Genomic DNA, 20,484 nt, shown 5'->3' on the forward strand with positions numbered 1-20,484 from the left:
GCCTTGAACGCTCTGAATGACTGTTTTGCATCCATTCGGATCTGTGGTTGACATTGATTGTTGGAAAATCTTCCTTTTAATCGGATGCACCACGGGTAGTCCTCTGTTTGAGCTTTCCGCGGAAATCGAAAACGTTTTTTTTTCTTTTCTAAAATTTATGTGTGCAGGCTGAGCTTGCAAGCAGAAGCAGAGAGACTAGAGGCAGGATTGCGCCCCGGAGCGTGAGTACCACTCATTCATGAAATATGATGAATGTAACTAAGATTTCTACACCACAAGAAAACTGGTTGCTCAAATCTTAAAGTGCTATTTGAACATTGAGCTTATTAGATTGTTTTTGACTTCCGGCGTAAACTGCTGTTACGCTATCAGCATTCAATTGCTGGATGCTAAAATGCATCGTTTTCTTTGTGCGAAACTTCAGCTTGTTCGACATGACAGAACATATTCGATCTAGGAAGATTTGGTTGTCTACCGGTTTGATTCCGCGTATTTGAACTTGGAAAGTGGGTAAAAATATGTATGTTAAACGTAGTCCATTAAAAAAATGGACTTTTTTCGGATGGTGATAAAAAAACTAACACAGCTAATTGAGTTTGGTAAATTTCCCATTGAAGGTAATTTTATTAGCTTACTTGCAAATATATTCTACAGCTCTATCAGTCGATCTCTAACCGTGACGGCGAAAACAGTGAAGCTACTCCGTTCAGAAGTGTGCGCATCCAAAGAACGGTACCCCGCCGCATCGAAAATGGACGTCGTGTGGCACTTTGTGGACGCCGGATACGCCTGTTCCGGCATCTACACCATCTTGGCATTATTGGACAGCAATCAGAGCATCAGAAGAAAGCCCGACGGCACGAAAGCCGGATGGCCGACGACCCTGAGCGACAAGAAGCTCCAAAGGATGCTGAAGAGAAAGACCGAGGGAAAAGTGGCTACATCGCTGCGTGCACTTGGCCGGGAGGTCGGTGCAACCGGCCAAACAGTGAAAAAGTACCTGGCGAACATGAACAAGGAAGCGGCAGTCCCGTCCGCTGGTCTTGGAGCTGCAGGCAATGACGCAGCGGCAGCGGCTGAATAAGATGGTCAAGATTCAAGGTGGTGATGGACGACAAGACCTATCTCACCCTGGATAGCAACGAATGGCAGGGCACTTCGTATTTTACTTCCCCCACGAAGGAAGTGAGCTCCGAGGTGAAGTTCATTTCACACACCAAGTTCCCGAAGAAGGTGCTGCTGTTGCTGACAATCAGCGAGAAGGGGATGTCAAAGCCGCTCTTCTTTTACTCCGAAATGGCTGTAAACGGGGAAATTTATAGTACGAAGTGCCTGCCGGAAGTTGTGTCGTTCATCAAGAAATACCATACCATAACCACGCGGTGTTCTGGCCGGATCTGGCGTCGGCACGCTACTCGAAGCGATCGTTGCAGGAGATAGAGCGGCTAAATATCGAAGTCGGCGAGCCCGCGTCCCATCGAGAATTTCTGGGCAAACCTGAAGCGTCAGATCTACTCCAATAATTTTGTTGCGAAAACTGAGGAGGAATTGATAAATAAAACGAAAAAAAACTCAAAAACATGCCTACACGAATGTTTTCGTCCGTCATGGCGAATGTTCCGGTTAACTGACAGAAGGCCGCTCGCAAGGGCGTAGAATTTTTTTTGCGAGTAAGCTAATATAATTACCTTCCATGGGAAATTTATCAAACTCAATTAGCTGTCTTAAGGGCTAAACAGAATGCTACGTCAACGTGTCCGTGAGCGTCATTCTGACAGTTTTCCTATGGGTTTACGTTGACGCAGCATTCTGTTTCGGCCTCTAGTTTTTTTTTAGTTTATCTGTCTCAGGCCGTTCTGATTGGACGACAAATCCTATGTCTGGGTAAAAAAGTCCTTCCTAAACTGTGTATTTGCAACTCTAGTAACAATTTTCATTCCGAATTTTAGAACTTTGTACATCACAGATTTTTTTTTGAACTTTGTAATAAAACTATGGAGCTACAATCGAAAAACTTGTAAAGAACATGAGAATAATTAAACTACGTATAAAAGATCCAGTCTCAAATCAAACTTTAAGGTCACATTCCAGTTCAAGCCCTATTGCCGATCGAGTCCAATTTAAGTTTTAGATCCAAGGTTCAACTTCCAGTTCAATTTGAAGTAAACTGCCAATTTAAATTGGTTCAAGCTAAAGTCCAATTTCATGCATGCAAATCCAGTTTTACGTTTAAGTTAGGTATAATTTCAAGTCTTCGAGTTCGATTTAAGTCCAACTTACAGTTTAATCTAAAGTAAAGTTTCAAGTCTAAATTATTCGAAAATTAGGTCCACTTTCGGGTCAAATTTTATACCAACTTTAGTAAGTCGATTTCTGTGAATTGGCCCGCTTACGGGAATAAAACAATGTTTAAAACCAGTAGCTTTGTTTTATTTAGGGTATTGTGAATCCCACCTCCTTTGTTTAGCAGTCGATGGCGTTCGCAGAGCTGTGAGGTTAGGGTGGGTCTGTAAAGAAACTAAAGAGGGATCGGTGATTGCAGCTTGCTGAGTTCGACTCTGTTCAATCTTGCCAGTGATCCGGATTTTAAGATTTAAGATACAGTGGTCGGGGTGGCTTCTAGGCTAGTGATAGTTCAGTCGATTCCTTAATATAATGTTCGATTTTAAGTCCTATTGAGCCTGAACAATTTTCAAATCTAGCTCCAAGTAAAATTTTAAATTTAATTTTAGTCCGATTTTATATCTAATTTAAAATCCGATTTCAGCTCAGATTTTAAGATCAATTTCAAGTGCGTATTCAAATCTAATTTAGGTCCTATTTCAGACCCAATTTTATGTCTCGCTTCTGTTGCTCCATTTGCATAACAGTCCCATTTTCTATGGACTTTCCTAAATAAATGGGACTGTTATATGTGATGAGTAGCGGCAGACTAGTTCTATCGCATGTCTAAATTCAAATTGAGTCGAAAGACCAAATTCAAGTCCAAATTTGAGTTCAATTTAAGTCCATTTTCTAACCTATTTTGAGGCCAGGCTTAATTTTAACTCGTTGTTCGTATGTTTGTTGAAAAGCAATTATATTTCCAATCAACCAGAAGAAACTCTTAATGGAACTACAAACTCTAAGAAACGGATATAACTGATATACAGAGCACGGGCATTTAGGCAATTTAAACTTGTCTTCTTGTATCAAATTTAAGGAACGTTCCAATTCATTTATTACATTACAGTAAATTAAAAACTTACGTGACAAGCATTTGCAAAATATCAAGCTTTGTCGGATTGAATCTGCATTCGTAGTCCTACGTGAGCCCCTAGTTCGTACCCCTAGACACAGACCTTCATACTGTTTGTCTAATTTTAAAACCAGTTTCAGATCCACTGAGGTGTAAACCACATGGTGTAACCCGGAAGTCCGCAGTTTTTAATCTAATCAGCCGATATTTTTGCGACAAGGAAATTAATCGCGTAAAAATAGATTTAGTCAAATAGCTAAAAAATCTCACAGATGGCTCCAGTATAGACATGTTCTGTCAAACATACTCGACGAACGTCTATGAACGACTGTCATACTGCACTTTAATCTGATTGGTCCACCTAAAAAGGCCGATCCAGATTAACCGTCAGCAACCATCAACATCAATGGAACGGAAAGAAATTTTGACGTGTTATCTGTATCAGCCCTAAAGTTTACTCTAAATATGGCACGTGGCGGTTTAGTTTCCATCTAGCGGTTAGCATGAGCAAAAGCTACCTAAAATGATGCATTGTGCCTTCAATCTCAGGTCCAATCTGTGTTCATTTTTAGATTCGATTTCAAATTTAAATTCAAGTCCAATTTCGTGTCCAACCACAAGTTCAATGTCAATTTCAGTGAAATTTCAAGCCTTCTTTCAAGTCCTGCCCAGTGAGGTCCAATTTCAAGTTATAGTTATAGTTATATAGCTATAGTTATTTCGCCTCCTATCTCAGGACCAATCAAAAGCCCCAATTTAAGTGCCATTCCAAATTTAATTTAATTTCACCGATTTCACTTCAGATACCAAGGGCAATTTCAACTCCAATTTCATGTCCAGTTACAAGTCGAATTTCACATTAAATCTCAAGTTTGCCTTCAAGTCCAATATTAGGTCAATTTAATGCCTAAAGTCTACGGGTGAGCTCGAACTGTGGCACATTTCCCATTTTATCTATAAAATTTAATGTAAAAAAGTCTTCATAGTGGAACTATGGAGTTCTTAACCTAAATCGGCCGGTATTTTTGCATTATGATGCATATTAATTATGTAAAATGATGAATCTATTCTATGGTTACTTGATGATTTTCAGACCAAAAAATCGTTTATTTTGAAAGGTCGGTGCCTCACTTTCTTTTTACGAGATTTGAGATACGTGTTACACTCTGTTCAAAATAGAATATTAACCCTGATCTTTAAACTAATCAGAATGTACAATATCTCAATTTCGTGGATTACATTGAATTTTGTAGTAGAAACAATGCATCTACAGCAATTTTTATTGTAAACATTGAAACTTGTGGTAAATTTATTGTTTTCAAATTCAAATTTTATACATATTTTTGTTTCTGAGTTCATGCTATACAGTTGGCCATATTTCATCATAAATTTGCTTCCTTTTTAATTATATTTTGTTTTTTCGCCTAAAAAAATTACCATAAAAGGACGATAAATTTTACTATAAATGAAAATTTTTGTTCGGGAAACATTAGATTTTTTTATTGTTAAGATACTTAACAACCCGTCATTTCTATGGTAGAATCTCTGAAAACCATGAAAGTTATGGTGGACAACAATATGTTTGATGGTTTGGTTATCTTCTATGACGATAAATTTTACGGTTTTTACTGTATTTTGTATCCTAATGTTACAATAATTTTTATTTTCGTGTTATGGTTATTTTTTCCGGGTAGTTAGGCCATTACAAATATTTAAAAAAGTTTTTGTCCCTCCGGTGTAGGGCCACTGAAGGAGGAGGGCAAAAAAAAACAAAAAGAATTTTTTATTCGGGCAAAAAAATGGATTTTAGGCATTTTTACTTAAAGTTAAACGTGAAAACCAAATCTATTCTCACTTTTAATAAATACTTTGTTATTTTTCATGCAAAAATCTACGAACAAAAAGATAAAAACGAAAGAAATTTTTTTTGGCCGTGTTTCGGAAATTCCACTGTTTGAACTTTCATTTCTATTTCGTGCTAGAAGCATTAACTTAACTCGTGCACTCATTTTCCGAGTTTTTCAGGTACAGACAATTGATTTTCCCACTGAAGCCTCTTGAAAGTGCAAAAGTCCCTCTTATAGTTAAGTGTACTGGTCAGAGCAGAGGAACGCATGAGTCCTCGCCAGGGGCGGCTATAATATGGGATAGTACAGGCAGTGAGGAATAAGTGAATAAAGTAGACCAAGCTTTGAAGGAAGGGTAAACCCCAATACACACAAGTATGCATAAAATTTAAAAAGCATATCGCACATTCAATAGCGATTACAGCAAAAAGAAATGCAGTGCAGGTCATATAGCAAACACTTGGGCGAAATAGATCATCTATACTGGTCCACACAGGAAAATCAGAGGGGTTGTGTTCAAGACACGACCGCATATATAGGTGACGCAGGACTACGTGAGTCTCTTTGTATTGATAGTAGCATGTATTCATGCTTGTAATAGGGTGTTTGCAGAGTGCATATTTATTGGAGAGCTGTTGGGCAGGCAAAAGTGACAGCTTCATGTAAATTGTATGGGCTGGAAAGGGCGAGATTTTTTAAATAATTTAATTTCTTCATTTAAAACAGAAACTACTATTTGCGTTATATGTATAGCAAGGTAATAATCTGTTTACTAAATAACAAATCTATTTTCAACAAACAAGCTAAAACGCGGTAGAATTGATCAAAAATGTAACTATTAACTAGGTTAGCGGGATAAAACTGACCAAATATCTATAACCAGCGATTGCTTTCGGCCAAGAAAACAATAAATTATACTAAAATAAATGCTACATTCAGTTGTTTCGAACTTGGCCTATGCGGCATGCTGCAACCGAAAGTCGTATTTTTGGGTCACCGATTTAATGCTAATTCACTGAAATATTAGTTGCTAAATGTGAACATATACATCGGGATACATTTCGTGGTTGATTTAAACATAAATTGGTTCGAATGTATAAATAGTTTTAGAAAAAATGATCATTTTATCTAACGCGTTTTTGCTGTATCGAATAGGAAAAGATGCAATGTGTGCCTAACAGACGTCTTGCATGTGTGTGTAGCAAAAGCCCTATCATTCGATTCTTCATGTATACATGCTATATGCACCATATATACAAGCTACATGCGTTGTATGTAACATTTATCAAAGTAGTAACATTGCATACGTTCAATTCTCAAAAGATTGTGAATTTGAAAACAATTTAACAAAATCAAGAACACAAACTATTGTTTTCCTGCTACCTAACTGAAATTAAAGATTGTTTTTATCACCCATGGTTCCCCACGTTGAAGGGATTTTACCAATTCAATTCTATTTTATCAACAGCACATCTTTTCACTACACTTCTAATGAAACGGGAAGCATGCGTATTCATACAGAGTCATATTACAACCGAACACTACAGCTGTAGCACATTTTTCCAACACAGATATCAAATTCGCCGAGGTTTAATCGTCTCGCAGTAAAGAATTTGCGATCTGTTGGGACAACGAACTTGTGTCATTTTTTCTGGCACACTTCCCTAACACAGACATCAAATTGGACTAGGTTTAATCGCGTTCGTAAGAAATCTGTTGGCACGAGGGGGCTTTGTCACTCTTTCTGGCGTACTTCCCAAGCAAGGACATCAAAATGGTCTAGGTTTAACCGCGCTGTTAAGAAATCTTGTTGAAATAAGGGAACTTCGTCACTTGTTTTGGCTTACTTCCCAAGCACAGATATCAAATTGGTATAGGTTTAGATCATCGTAAAGAATCTTCCAACCAATCACGAAGCGAGAATTCTGGTAAAACATAGGTTCATTATTTTCAATTTTTCAATAGTTCAACATCAAGAATCCATACTTTTCTTCATTTGGGTCAATTCTTAGAAGATTTTCCGATCGATTGGTGTAAGAATATTGAAAATCGATCGGAAAACCGCTGAGCTATTAGCGCTCAAAACCTTTCATTTTTCGTGACGCTCGCATTTTTCGATTTTTTGGAATGACACCCTATCTCAAAACTTGCCGTAAGACGTAGTCCTACGTCAAAAAAACACAAATTTATTGCTGCTATTTGAAAGAATATTGGAGTTCAAAACCGAAAATTTGTTTTTATGCGAAGCCATATGACCATATTTTAGCATTTTTTCAGCCCACAAACAAAAAATCATCAAGGTAAGGTGTGAGTACAGTCTGTGGTGTGGGTGTCAGAAAGAAAGTTCTTATCAATCGGTTTTCATGTCACAGGAAGTACTTAGAATGGTTTTACTAAAAATTAAGTTTTACTAATATACTCATTTATTTTGTTAAAAAAGCTAGTTTTCAAAAATTGCAAAATTTCGAAGGCGCGTTTAGTTTATCCTTCTATCATACCAATATGAACGATAAAATTTAATGCGCATATTCTCACAACTACGGAAGCTGCTGAAAATTTATTATTTATTCTATCGAATATTTTATTATGGTCGCCTTTAAGTCTCCATAAATGGTACTTTGGCTAAATATACGACTACTTTACTGCTAAATCTCTTATAGTGCTGGCTGGCAATGCTAATTAATTGCTAAAACAAGAAGAATTAGAATTGAATTTTCGATGCCAATTCACATCAGCTATGCTGCTATCAAAATGCTAATATACAGCAACGCGACATTGTGCGATTGATTTACTGCCTATGTTGATGCTTATTGGTTACCTGGGTGTCTTCAACACGCAGAAAAAAAAAATTGTAAATGCAAAAAAATTCTGTATAAATTCAACAAAAAATATTGTAGACTGAAGGCTAACCCAGATATTTTTTGATTCTAACTGTTTGACTTTTTAGGCAGCCGATATGGTTTCCTCCACCACCTACACTAGCTTACAAGTAGCAGCGGCAGTGCCAGTGACTATAAAATGGTACACTTGGTTCGCCGCCTGCACATTTATCGCACTGACGGACGGTCAGTATTTTGATAAAACTAATCCATTTCTACTTTACAGTGATTTGGTATTTCCTACACACTTAAAAAATCAGAGGGGTTGTGTACAAGACACGACCGCATATATAGGTGACGTAGGACTACGTAAATCTCTTTGTAGTGGTAGTGGCATGTATTCATGCTTGTGATCATTCGATTCTTGATGTATACATGCTATATGCAACATATATACATGCTACATGCGTTGTATGTAACATTTAATTTATCAAAGTAGTAACATTGCATACGTTCAATTCTCAAAAAATTGTGCTTTTGAAAACAATTTAATAAAATCAAGAACGCAAACTATTGCTTTCCTGCTACCTTACTGAAATTAAAGATTGTTTTTATTATCCATGGTTTCCCACGTTGAAGGGATATCAACAGCACATATCTTTCCACTACACTTCTAATGAAACGGCAAGCATGCGCATTCATATAGAGTCGTATTATAACCGAACACTACAGCTGTAGCATATTTTTCCAACACAGATATCAAGTTCGCCGAGGTTTAATCGTCTCGCAGTAAAGAATTTGCGATCTGTTGGGACAACGAACTTGTGTCATTTTTCTGGCACACTTCCCTAACACAGACATCAAATTGGACTAGGTTTAATCGCGTTCGTAAGAAATCTGTTGGCACGAGGGGGCTTTGTTACTCTTTCTGGCGTATTTCCCAAGCAAGGACATCAAAATGGTCTAGGTTGAACCGCGGTGTTAAGAAATCTTGTTGAAATGAGGGAGCTTGGTCACTTGTTTTGGCTTACTTCCCAAGCACAGATATCAAATTGGCATAGGTTTAGATCATCATAAAGAATCTTCCAACCAATTACGAAGCGAGAATTCTGGTAAAACATAGGTTCATTATTTTCAATTTTTCAATAGCTCAACATCAAGAAACCATACTTTTCTTTATTTGGGTCAATTCTTAGAAGATTTTCCGATCGATTGGTGTAAGAATATTGAAAATCGATCGGAAAACCGCTGAGCTATTAGCGCTCAAAACCTTTCATTTTTCGTGACGCTCGCATTTTTCGATTTTTTGGAATGACACCCTATCTCAAAACTTGCCGTAAGACGTAGTCCTACGTCAAAAAGTACCGAGTTCGGTAAATTATCGTAAATTTTACCGAACTCTGAGCAGCAGAACGTTCGGTAAAATTTTTTTATGATGCCAAACATTACTAATGATCCGTAAACGTCGATTGGCACTATCGAATTTTACCGAACGTTCGGCTGCTCAGAGTTCGGTAAAAAAAATTTAAGTGTGTATCACTCCTGTATTAGCGGGCAACCATCATCCTAGAGTCTAAAGGACCGAATAGCGACATCCATCTATATATTGGCAACAGCAATTATAGTACTGATTTTTAAGAAGTGCTATCAGCTCAAACATAGTTCTTTTCAGGGCCACCAAACAATTTCAAACGGTTTTTTCAAAACCACCATTGATTCAATGAAGAATTAAATCAGAATATTTCGCTCTTCTTTTACAAATAAACACTCAAACAATGATACTCACAGATACTCAAATATGCATATGCCATAAATGCAGTTTGCATTAGTCTTTGATCTAATGATCAGACATAAAGTTATACTTCATCGATTAAAACATGTTATCAATGTAATGAGTATTATATGACACAGTCCTACGTCACCCTTTCGTACAACCCTTAGGGCTGTATACCTTGTAGTTTTTGATTCAAAAATATGATAGAAGTTGAACTCAACAACAGGGAATAGTTGTTTCAAACTATCATCATTTTTCTGCGTGAATGAGATATCGATACCTACCTACCATAGGAAATTGATGATTGATTGCTAATAATTAAACAAACAAACAGTTATGTATTATTCGTTTTTATTCATTTTTATGATTTACATTTCGTACCGAGATGAAATATATTTACAATCGCTCTCGTGTTAGCTAATAGAGTTATAGAAACCGTCCTAAAGGAAACAGTAACAGTTACGCACAGTGACAGACCAAGAGTATAGGGCTTGTTCCGTTCTAGATGTGGTGATGAAAGAATTCTCTCTAAAAAAATAATTTAAATTACCTGCTGCTCGATGAATCGAAATAAAAAAGATGAAGATTCAAGAAACGAGTGGAAAACAGAAAAAATATGGTAACTAAACAATCTTGAATGAATACTGGCTTTGTGAAACGTGGTCCCAGCTGTTTGTTTTTTTTTGTTTTTCGTCCTGTACCCACCAGTTCAGGGTGTCATGGTGAAAGGAAACACTAACCACAGTGCGGAAGACCAGTAATAATCACAATAATGGCAGTTGGTTTGCAAATCGTGAGCGCACCGAAAATCGCACTCTCTAAAAGAATTAAGTTAATTTAATGTAAAATCTATACAGCTTTTTCCCTTCACTAGTTCTTGTTCTTATTCTTGCTTTTGCCGGTCCGTCCGAACTCTTCGATGACGTCGTACTCCGGAACGTCTGGACTGCCGGTGTCGTAGTAGGCGTAGTCGTACTCGTCCTTATCGTCCGACGGTCTCTTGGTGCTGGTTGCGTGCGGCGAGATCGTTGGAGCCTTCGAGAAGGGTTTCGGATTCGGGTGTTGACTGCTTTTGCTGCTGTTGTTGGGTGACGTCGCCTGAGAGGACCGCTTAGTCGGTGCAGGCACCGTCGGTTTCACCGACGAGGAGGACAGGAATTCGTTGATTTTGGCAGCCGCCTGCCGTGCTCGTTCCAGTATTAGATCGTTACCGCTGGCGGCGATGTTCTGCGAGTGCGCCGTTCGGAAGATTTCGTCTTCGTCGCTGGTGACGGATAGTGACTGCGACACGGGAGTCGATTGCTGCAGGTAGTTCTGGCTTTGCTTGCGTTCCTGGTTGAACTTGGCTCGGATGCGGTTTCGGTAGAAGTCTTTTTCGTACAGCTCCGGATGGTACTGGCCGTCGTCTTCGTCGATTTCCGTTGGTCGGAGCGTTGTTGTTGTGGTGGTTGTTGTTGTCTGAGCTTGCTGCTGCGGTTGTTGAAAGTAATTGGTGTACTGCCTCCGGGATGCTACCGGAGCGGATGTGGTGGTCGTCGTCGTGATGGATACGGGAGGAACGGTCGGAATGTAGAGCGTGCTTTTAGCGGGTGCTGGAACGGTTTTCTCTTGAGGTTTTTCCGGTTTTTGGATGACGAACTGCAGAAGAGCTTTTTTGCTGAATGCGTTCGGTTTGAAGGTGGTCGGGTTGTACTGATCCTTTGGAACTAAGGTGGAGAATTTTTTGATTGTCGAAGGAGTGTGGCCATCACTGGTGGTTCGCGAGATCGCCTGGTAGCGTTCATTTGTGGGCACTCGCTGCTGCGCAGCACCGACTGTGGTTGATGATGATGATTGTGGCGGTGGTGGTGGTGGTGGTGCTGTAGAGGTTGTTCGGGGGTCGAACAGATTAGGGTTGAATGACTGGGGATGTTGACGGATTGGCTGTTGCGATTGATGAGATCGATAGTTGAGTGGATTGTAGGTTGAAGGAGTGATGTTTTCGAAAGCAGTTGTTGTTGTTGGCGTTAGCGTGGTGGTAGTCGTAGTGGTTGTAATACTGGCTCGACTGCCCTGGTACTCATTGTAATTAAACTGACTTAGACGGCCGGGATCGACGCTGTAGACACGGGGCTGCGCACGAGGGCGTTGCGTTTCCTGAGGTATCGTGCTAGATTCGCTATCTGTGGTGCGTTCGGTAGCTTTGTGTTCGAATCCTGTGTTGTAGAACTGAGGAGCTTGCGTTACACGTTGGAAGCTGGTGGGTTGAGGAGTTGTTGTGATGTACGGAGAGCTACTCGCTGGTGGATTGCGGTTGAAGAATTGGAAATTGATGTTTGGAGCATGGGTAGTGGTAGATGGGTTTCGCTGTGCTCCTTGAGGTAGCGACTGTGTGTTACTGTGATAGTCAACTGGACTGCTGGTACGACTGACTGGAGAAGCTATTGACGAATTGGATGGTGTTTGATAGCGCTGTTGTTGGGGCGTCGAAGAGGTCGATTGGTATTGCTGGAAGCTTTGCTGCGACTGTTGCTGTGGTCTTGCAGGTGTGGTGTTAGTTTGCTGATGGTGGAAAAATGCGCTGCTTGTGCGATCCGTAACAGTGTTCGGCACCGGGCGCTGTCCTCTCGAAAAAGGCACCGGTGTTGACGCTGGCGCTTGATTGAAGCTTATCTGATTACCGTTCTGAGGTTGCAGAACAGTCGTAGGCTGCTTTCGGAAGTTAGTGTTTCCCTTCTGGAAATTGGGAATTTTTGCTACTTCAACAAAATCTTCCGGAGTTGTCGATTGTAGACGAGTTTTCTGAGCTTGGGTCGGTTTGACTTCATTTCGGACGATGTTTGAATTGTGTGCTCGAACGGAGCCCCTTCCTCGGTTGCGACCTCTAGACTGGGTTCTTGTGCCGTTTCCGCTGGTTTGTAGTGGTCGAACCGTGGTCGGCGGAGCAGCGGTGCTGGCCGGTGACTTTCGAACATAATCGTCATCGAAATCTTCTTTTCCATTGTTACGGTTATTGTAAAAGTGGGAACTGTGCGATCCTCGGAAGATTTCATCATCTGCAATAGGAAGAAGCAGGAAACCAAGAAGATGCTAATGGGTGCAATGTTAGAAAGTTTGATACTTACTATTCGGATCGTTGCGCTGTTGCTGCTGCTGTTGCTGTTGCTGTTGTTGCGATCTTTGATTGTTTGCAAAATTAGTTGGAGTAGTTGAACGGATCTCATCGTAGTGGCGACGATCGGCAGGAGTGGCGGTTGCGGCTGCTGCGGTTAACTGCCGATATTGTTGTTGCTGAATCTGCTGCTGTTGATTGTAGATCAGCTGCTGCTGTTTCTGCTGAAGCTGCTTCTGTTGCTTTTGATATTGCTGGTTGTAGTAATTATCGTTGGCGCTGTTAGTTGAAGTCGTAGCTGGTCTGGGTGTTGTGCTGGTGGTAGTCGTCGTTGTCGTCGTTGTAGGGGAAGAAGGACGATGATGGTACTGAGGTTTTGCCGCTGATGGAATCTGATTCGGGCTGTGCACTGGGGGCCCTTGAGGCTTAGAGCTTTGGTTCACAATGTACTGCTTGCTGCGTCTCGCATCACCTGTCACGAAAAGAACCGATCAACTACTTCATGATACTAATGTACACTTAACAACAAGACACTTACTGGTTTCAGCCCGTTGGAGATGGAAGGTAGCTTCTTCCTCTTCTTCTGCGTAGGGGGCTCGTTTGCTTTCGAAGCCGGACCCGATCCGATACAGGTCGAAGTTGTTACTGCCGTAGTATAGCGTGGCCGCTTCACAGTCAACGTCACCCCAATCGGCACAGATCTGAGCTTCCTGATCGAAAGCCGTGCCGTTGGGGCAAAGGAATCTGAAGTCTTGCACCTGTTGGCGGTCAGAAAAAGGGTTGTTCGAGTTTGCGCAAGGCCACGTGCGCCCACGCGTTTCGCAAATACGGCAACACAATGGTGTTGCGGAGAGGAGAGACGAATAAGGGAAGAGAAGAAAGATTAATTCGTGAGAAAATTTAAATTGCTAAGTGTGTACAGCTCTAGCGGTCTGAGTTGCAGTCTGCCACGGGGCTTGGGTCTCCTATAGTTGGCGGTGATGATGGAGTGCAGCTTGTGCGCGATCGGTTGTGGTCTAGTTACCTAGTAGAGAGCGTTAAAACAATGGTCGTGATTATAAAATGAGGTGTGAAATAAACGCGTCGCGCCCATAAGACACCGGCATCGCAGTTGGCTCTGCCGCTTGATGCAGATTGTAGCCTCTTTGTGCAATTCGCAAAAAAAAACGATTGTTTGGCCCTTACCCTACCCGAGTTCGATGGCCTTCCCAAGGCTGACAGGAACAAAGGGCGTACGGTGGCGTATCACTTATTTTAATGTCGTTCTCAAACAGCAAATTACATAATTGGAATTAATTGATTTGGCTACTGAAAAAACAAATTGTTCTTTTCCTTCTTAACACGAACCGCATAATAATGCTCGCAGCTCGGTTGTGAATAGTCCAGTTATGCGATTCATGCTCATTCAAATCGTGGGTGATCGGAACGGAGGTACAAAAGAACTCGCGCGCGCATTTTAAAAGGTCAGGCGAGTCTCTTGGGAAAAGTCGCGCTTAGGCGGCGACGGTTGCTGACACCGTCAAATGCTGCAGCAAACAGTGCATCTTTTTTTCCTGGTATTTCGTGTTGCCATGGCAATTGGCAAACTTGTTTGTTGATCGATCGATTTGATTATTCGCCCGGTGAAGTCGTTCACGTCGATAATGAAGTGTACCTACATGTGTATATAGTGAAGTCGTCCTTCTAATCGGCCATAGAGAAGTCAAGAGGTTACGTGTGTTAATGAGGTAAATTAAAGTCCACTCGAAGCAAAACGAAAATAAAGTGAAGCATTATAGAGGTTAAGAACAGCATGACTTACACCAATTCCGGCTACTTTGACGCACACGTGGAACATTTGACACTGAGTCTCCGAATCGGCGTAGTAACCGCCGAGGATCTTATCCCGACAGGAGAAGCTAGTCTTAGGCATGTTGTCTAAACTATATCGAGGTCCGGGCAGGAACTGGCCATCGTTACTGACGATTGCAGTCGATAATATAGCAGCTGAAATTAGAGGCAAATATTAGGTTCGTTAGTGAGGAATTTGACAATTTATGACGATAATAAACCACACTTTTTCCTCTGAGCTTAGTATTTAACCCAAAGATTGACCTTTGTCTTTTGTCATAAGGAAAACATTCATTCGTAATTTGAAAAGTGATAAATTTATATTAACAACTTTCACTGGTAATCAAAATAAGAAACAAAAAGAAAAAAGAAAATAATAGGCAGGCAAAAGGTATTCCTTTACCAAACCGCAGTAAAAAGTGAAACAAAGCATACCTGACAATATGGATAAATATAAGCTTTATAGCATAAATCCTTCATTACTCATAACTAACTTCGGCTACATCGAATGACACCAAATAGGGCACGTTCATTTATAAGTAATTTACCTTTCACCATTCACATTAAGATCGTGTAACATAAAACTTATTTGCGTCCAGAAATGGAAAACTATACGAAATCATTAACGGGCGCGTGCCTCACCAGCGACAAAACTATTTTAGCATTGCTGTTATACCGGTAATTATTCCGTGTTTTGCACACAAAAAAAAAAAACAAAAACAAAATACCTTCCTTTTAACCTTTGAAAGAAGCATCTGCCGTAGTATAGTTTAGCTAACAGTAGTATTCAAATGATAATTGTAAGAAATTGTAAGATAATCTTGAAATACCATTAACGTTGATGAATGTTATTCAATAGAATTTACGTAAAAAATCAATCAACCCCTTGTACACTCTAATAATCGGCTGCAAAGTCGTTCGATAAAGAAGGGACGAGACTTAGAGACGTTTATACCCAAGGCTTTGCTTTTTATTGCGCACCTTCATTTCTTAACAACAAATTACAGTACGGGAGGGTATTTTCAGCCTATTAAGCGGTAGTCTGAACACGGAATTATGTTGAAAATCTATTTATTCGAGACAACTTTTTCATACAAGTTGGTTGAATAACATTTACTGAATATCTGAGAGCATTTTGTTATATAAAAGGCTTTTAAATTTGAGTTGTAGTCACGTTAAATGATGAAGTTGCGGCGACTATTTTAAGCCTGTGATACTATTCCTTGCCTAGGTGTATTCAATTTCCAGCAGACCGTACGCGCCTTTATGATAGCAAGCCCTCGAATAGCTCAATGGGTGGTGCTGCGCTTGCCATCCCCGTAAACCTATCTGAGGCCGTAAACCCGAAAAATTCCGATGAGCAAACAGCACAACCCAAAGGCCCATTCGGCGGGTTGTTGTACTTCAACAGCTTCCTTGTTGCAGTCTGCATGCGCTCAAAACTCTCGACGGTGCATAACACGCGTCGAAGTCGTACGCCGCGACCGAACATCGAGCAGCTACGAGACACCGGAGTTGCCCAGGAATACGCGCGGCAGTTGGAAGCAGCGCTACCAACGGAAGAGCAACTTGGCGCAGCAACTCTTGAAGATGGTTGGAAAGGCATTAAGACCGCCATCGGTAGTACTGCTCTAACGGCACTAGGTACAACGAATCCGAACCGAAAAAACGATTGGTTCGACGGCGCAGGCGAGCAATTAGTGCAGGAGAAGAATGCAGCACGTGCGAGAATGCTACAACACCATACGAGGGCGAATGTGGATCGATATAAACAAACACGGAACAGGCAAAACTCGGTCTTCCGGAGGAAAAAGCGCCAACAGGAAGATCGGGATCGCGAGGCGATGGAAGAACTGTACCGTGCTAACGATAAACGGAGGTTCTACGAGAAGTTAAACCGTTCGCGTAAAGGCTATGTGCCGCAGGCCGATATGTACTCAGACGGTAATCTTCTCACGAACGAACGTGAGGTGATCGAGAGGTGGAAGCAGTATTACGACGAGCACCTTAACGCCGATGTAGCTGAACATGGAGGTGACGATATGGCAATAGATCTTGGAGCACGTGCAAAAGACGACAGAATACCAGCCCCTGACCTCCAGGAGGTAGCAGAAGAGATCGGTCGGCTGAAGAACAATAAAGCGGCTGGGGCTGATCAGCTACCCGGCGAGCTGCTGAAATAAGGTGGTGACGCACTGGCTAGAGCGCTGCACTGGGTCATTGTCAAGATTTGGGAGGATGAACTACTACCGGAGGAGTGGACGGAAGGCATCGTGTGTCCGATCTACAAAAAGGGCGACAAGTTGGATTGTTGCAATTACTGCGCAATCACACTGTTGAACACCGCCTACAAGGTACTCTCCCAACTTTTATGTCGTCGATTATCACCATTTGCAAAGGAGTTCGTGGGGCAATATCAAGCGGGACTCATGGGTGCCCGTTCCACCACGGACCAGATTTTCGCGCTTGGGCAAGTGTTGCAGAAATGTCGCGAATACAACGTGCCCACGCATCATTTATTCATCGACTTCAAATCGGCGTACGACACGATCGATCGAGATCAGCTATGACAGATTATTCATTACTACGGATTTCCGGATAAACTAACGCGATTGGTCAAGGCGACGATGGATCGAGTAATGTGTGTTGTTCGAGTATCAGGGGCAGTCTCGAGTCCCTTTGAATCTCGAAGAGGGTTACGGCAAGGTTCATGTTTGCTGTTCAACATCGCTTTGGAGGACTTCACGAAGTCCGTCCAGCTTCTTGGTTGACGACGTTGACATCATTACACGTACCTCTGAGAGGATGGCGGAAACGTACATCGGACTGAAAGCTGAAGCCAAACGGATTGGACTTGTCATTAATGTATCGAAAACAAAATACATGAAAGGAAGAGGTTCTAGAGAAGTGAATGCTGACCTCCCTCCCCGGATTCATTTAGAGGGTGATGAAATCGAGGTGGTAGAAGAGTTCGTGTATCTGGGCTCACTGGTTACCGCAGACAACGACACCGGCAGAGAAATACAAAGACGCATTATGGCAGGAAATCGTGCCTACTTTGGACTCCGTAGGACGCTGCGATCGAACAAAATTCGCCACCGCACGAAGTTAACAATCTACAAGACGCTGATTAGACCGGTAGTCCTTAACGACCATGAGACCTGGACTATGCTCGTGAAGGACCAATGCGCCCTTGGTGTTTTCGAACGGAAGGTGTTGCGCACCATCTACGGCGGAGTGCAGATGGAAGACGGAACGTGGAGGAGGCGAATGAACCATGAATTGCATCAGCTGCTAACCATCCATCGCTCACACCGCAAAAATCGGTCGCCTGCGATGGGCTGGGCATGTCGTGAGGATGTCGGACGACTGCCCGGTTAAAAAAGTTCTCAATAACGATCCGACTGGAACGAGACGGCTGGGCGCGCAGCGAGCAACATGGATCGATCAAGTGGAAGGCGACCTGCGGACCCTTCGTAGACTACGTGGCTGGCGAATTGCGGCTATGGACCGAGTGGAATGGAGACGACTTCTTCGTACAACAGAGGATACCACGGCCTGGAGCTGATTAAGTAGGTAAGTGTACTTCAACAGCACACCAACAAGAAGTCAGATGGTTTATGTATTGGTGTTTTGCAAGTACTGCCAATATACCGGCAATATAATTAATTTAGTATGGATAAAAATCCACTCAATATGCTAGAAGCATTCTTGGCGCCTCTGTCTTGCGCATTTGTAGTAGTGAAATATGATGCACCTTAGTTTGTTAAGGCTGGAATTGGAATCAAGATGAATTTTCAACCGGTGAGTGTAAGTTGATTTATTGTTTCGTGTCAGAATAGAACTTTTGTGTTGCTCCTTGATCAAAACCCGTAGAATTGTTCTCTGATACTGTATCAACAAATGGAAAAGTTGTTTCCATTCTAAAATTAGCAATTGTGAACAAAATTGTGTGTTTTTCAAACCAGTATCGAGAGCAGTTACTTGTAAGCGATTGCTTCTAGTTTTTCAGCCTAACTAAGTGTTAGTAGAGAAACAGTGGTTTTGAGGTTCATTTAAGTTCGAAAGAAAGAAAGTAGGAAGTAGGAAGTAACAAAACGTGAATTTTATTCCATTTTCCTCCTGTTTTCTTAACTTCCCAAGCACAGACGACGCATGGATACACAAATTGGCTACTGTGGATTTCGCAGCGTTCCAAGCACAAACGATACACTGACTGACCTGGCTACTGTGAATCCAGCAAACAGGACAGGACGGAACCTTGTTTCAGAAAACTTTGAACGTAAAAAATCATACATTTTGAACATCTGCAAACACCAGAGAATACCACCGAGTTGATGCTTACCAAATCGGTTCAATCTCATCATTAACTTCTTTTGGATCATATTCCAGAAGCTACGAAAGCGCCACTTTTTAGTCTGCCGACTAATGCTGAAAATTGCGTTCCAAACGAAACGAGTCTCTGTTGTATGACCTTTGATTTATTTTTTATTTGGCAGTATTCCTCGGCGCTCTACGGACCGAACTAGGTATAAAATTCAAAATTCTTCTTCAGCAAGTATTTTAAAACGGACTATCCTCTTTGCTTTCTGGACATTGGATTGCGAAAATTCTGATTTTTCGGAACCTCTCTCGATAACAATTACTGGTGCCATCAGTTGCGTTTGCTTTTTCGTCCTTATTGGGTTTCCTGTCGATGGTCAGACGTTCTTCAGATCGTTTCAGAACATTACACACCATGGATGTTTGGATGATTTACAAGTTATCACAAGACTTATCGTTTATTTAAGATTTATTTTTCCTTAACTTCACAAGCCAAATGCGATAATTTTGTAAGGAAAGGTGCTAGAGATTTGCAACCTTCTGCAAAAAAATGTGTGTTTTGAGTCCGCTAATAATCGCCTAGAACCATGTATTCTTGTAAAATGCAATCAATATAAGTTAAGTATGGAAAACTAATTTTCAAAGAATCTGCAAACAAAATGCTCTATAGTTTTGCACTCGATAGAGATAGAAATGTTATTCCCTTAAGAAACTTGTTTGTTTTTATATTTTCTGTAACTTTGCCGGAGAAACCATGTGTCTATCTACGAACACAAAGAAGTGGACGTATATCGAGCATACAGCGAAACACATAAAACTTATGCTTGCCGTACTCTCATTTGAATGATTGGGGACAAGCGGCACCTATACAAGTTTGTATTACTCGACCTAAGCTTTAAGCTGAGGCACTGATTTCATAAATCCATTTGTCCAACAATGTATTCTTGTTAAATGCAACTAACAAATGCTAAGTATGAAAAATGAATTTTTAGAGAAGTTTCAAAGATTATGCTCTATACTGCCCATGGATGCATAGTTGACGTAACGACCAACACCATCATTGTTGAGACAACGCATTTTTATCGGGAAAAATGTTTAAGGCCTTACAATCTTAACTATATACTTATTCAATCAAATAATCTGTCAAGTTAGTAGAGATCAGGGCTGCGAATTTTTAATTTCAATATCAAAATTCCGATGAAAATGAATGCATCTATTAGTCAAATGCCCTTATTCTGCGAGTCACGTGACTCAATACGACAATTGTCACTCGCCGTGACTCGCCACGGCGAGTCGAGTCACCTAGGTGACAGCCGAGTCACCTAGGTAAGAAACCCCTGTCACCTAAGTGACAGACCGTGTCACCTAGGTGACAAAGCGAGTCACCTAGGTGACAAATGTCACCTGATTCGCGGTGACTCCAAATAGTCACGTCACTCGCCTCGCAGAATAAGGGCAAAAATCAGCATCACAGCACACTAATCGAAAAAGAAAACAACGCGCTGAACCCAAGTGAAGGTTTATTTCAGTTCAATCCTTCAAAATTATTTTGGTAGTGACGA

The 20,484-nt window shown here is 41.2% G+C and overlaps 1 protein-coding gene across 1 annotated transcript; it reads right to left on the reverse strand.

Annotated features, from left to right (window-relative positions):
* Positions 1-10,548: 10,548 nt before the first annotated feature.
* On the reverse strand, positions 10,549-19,339 carry LOC128745415 (mucin-5AC). The gene is made up of 5 exons (XM_053842490.1): positions 19,246-19,339; positions 14,571-14,755; positions 13,308-13,527; positions 12,783-13,241; positions 10,549-12,713 (listed from the first exon to the last, which is right to left on the reverse strand). The coding sequence occupies exons 1-5, from the start codon at positions 19,337-19,339 to the stop codon at positions 10,549-10,551; spliced, it is 3,123 nt and encodes a 1,040-aa protein (XP_053698465.1).
* Between the last annotated feature and the right edge of the window lie 1,145 nt (positions 19,340-20,484).

The sequence above is a fragment of the Sabethes cyaneus genome, chromosome 1 (assembly GCF_943734655.1).
Source record: "Sabethes cyaneus chromosome 1, idSabCyanKW18_F2, whole genome shotgun sequence".
Classification (NCBI taxonomy): Eukaryota; Metazoa; Arthropoda; class Insecta; order Diptera; family Culicidae; genus Sabethes; species Sabethes cyaneus.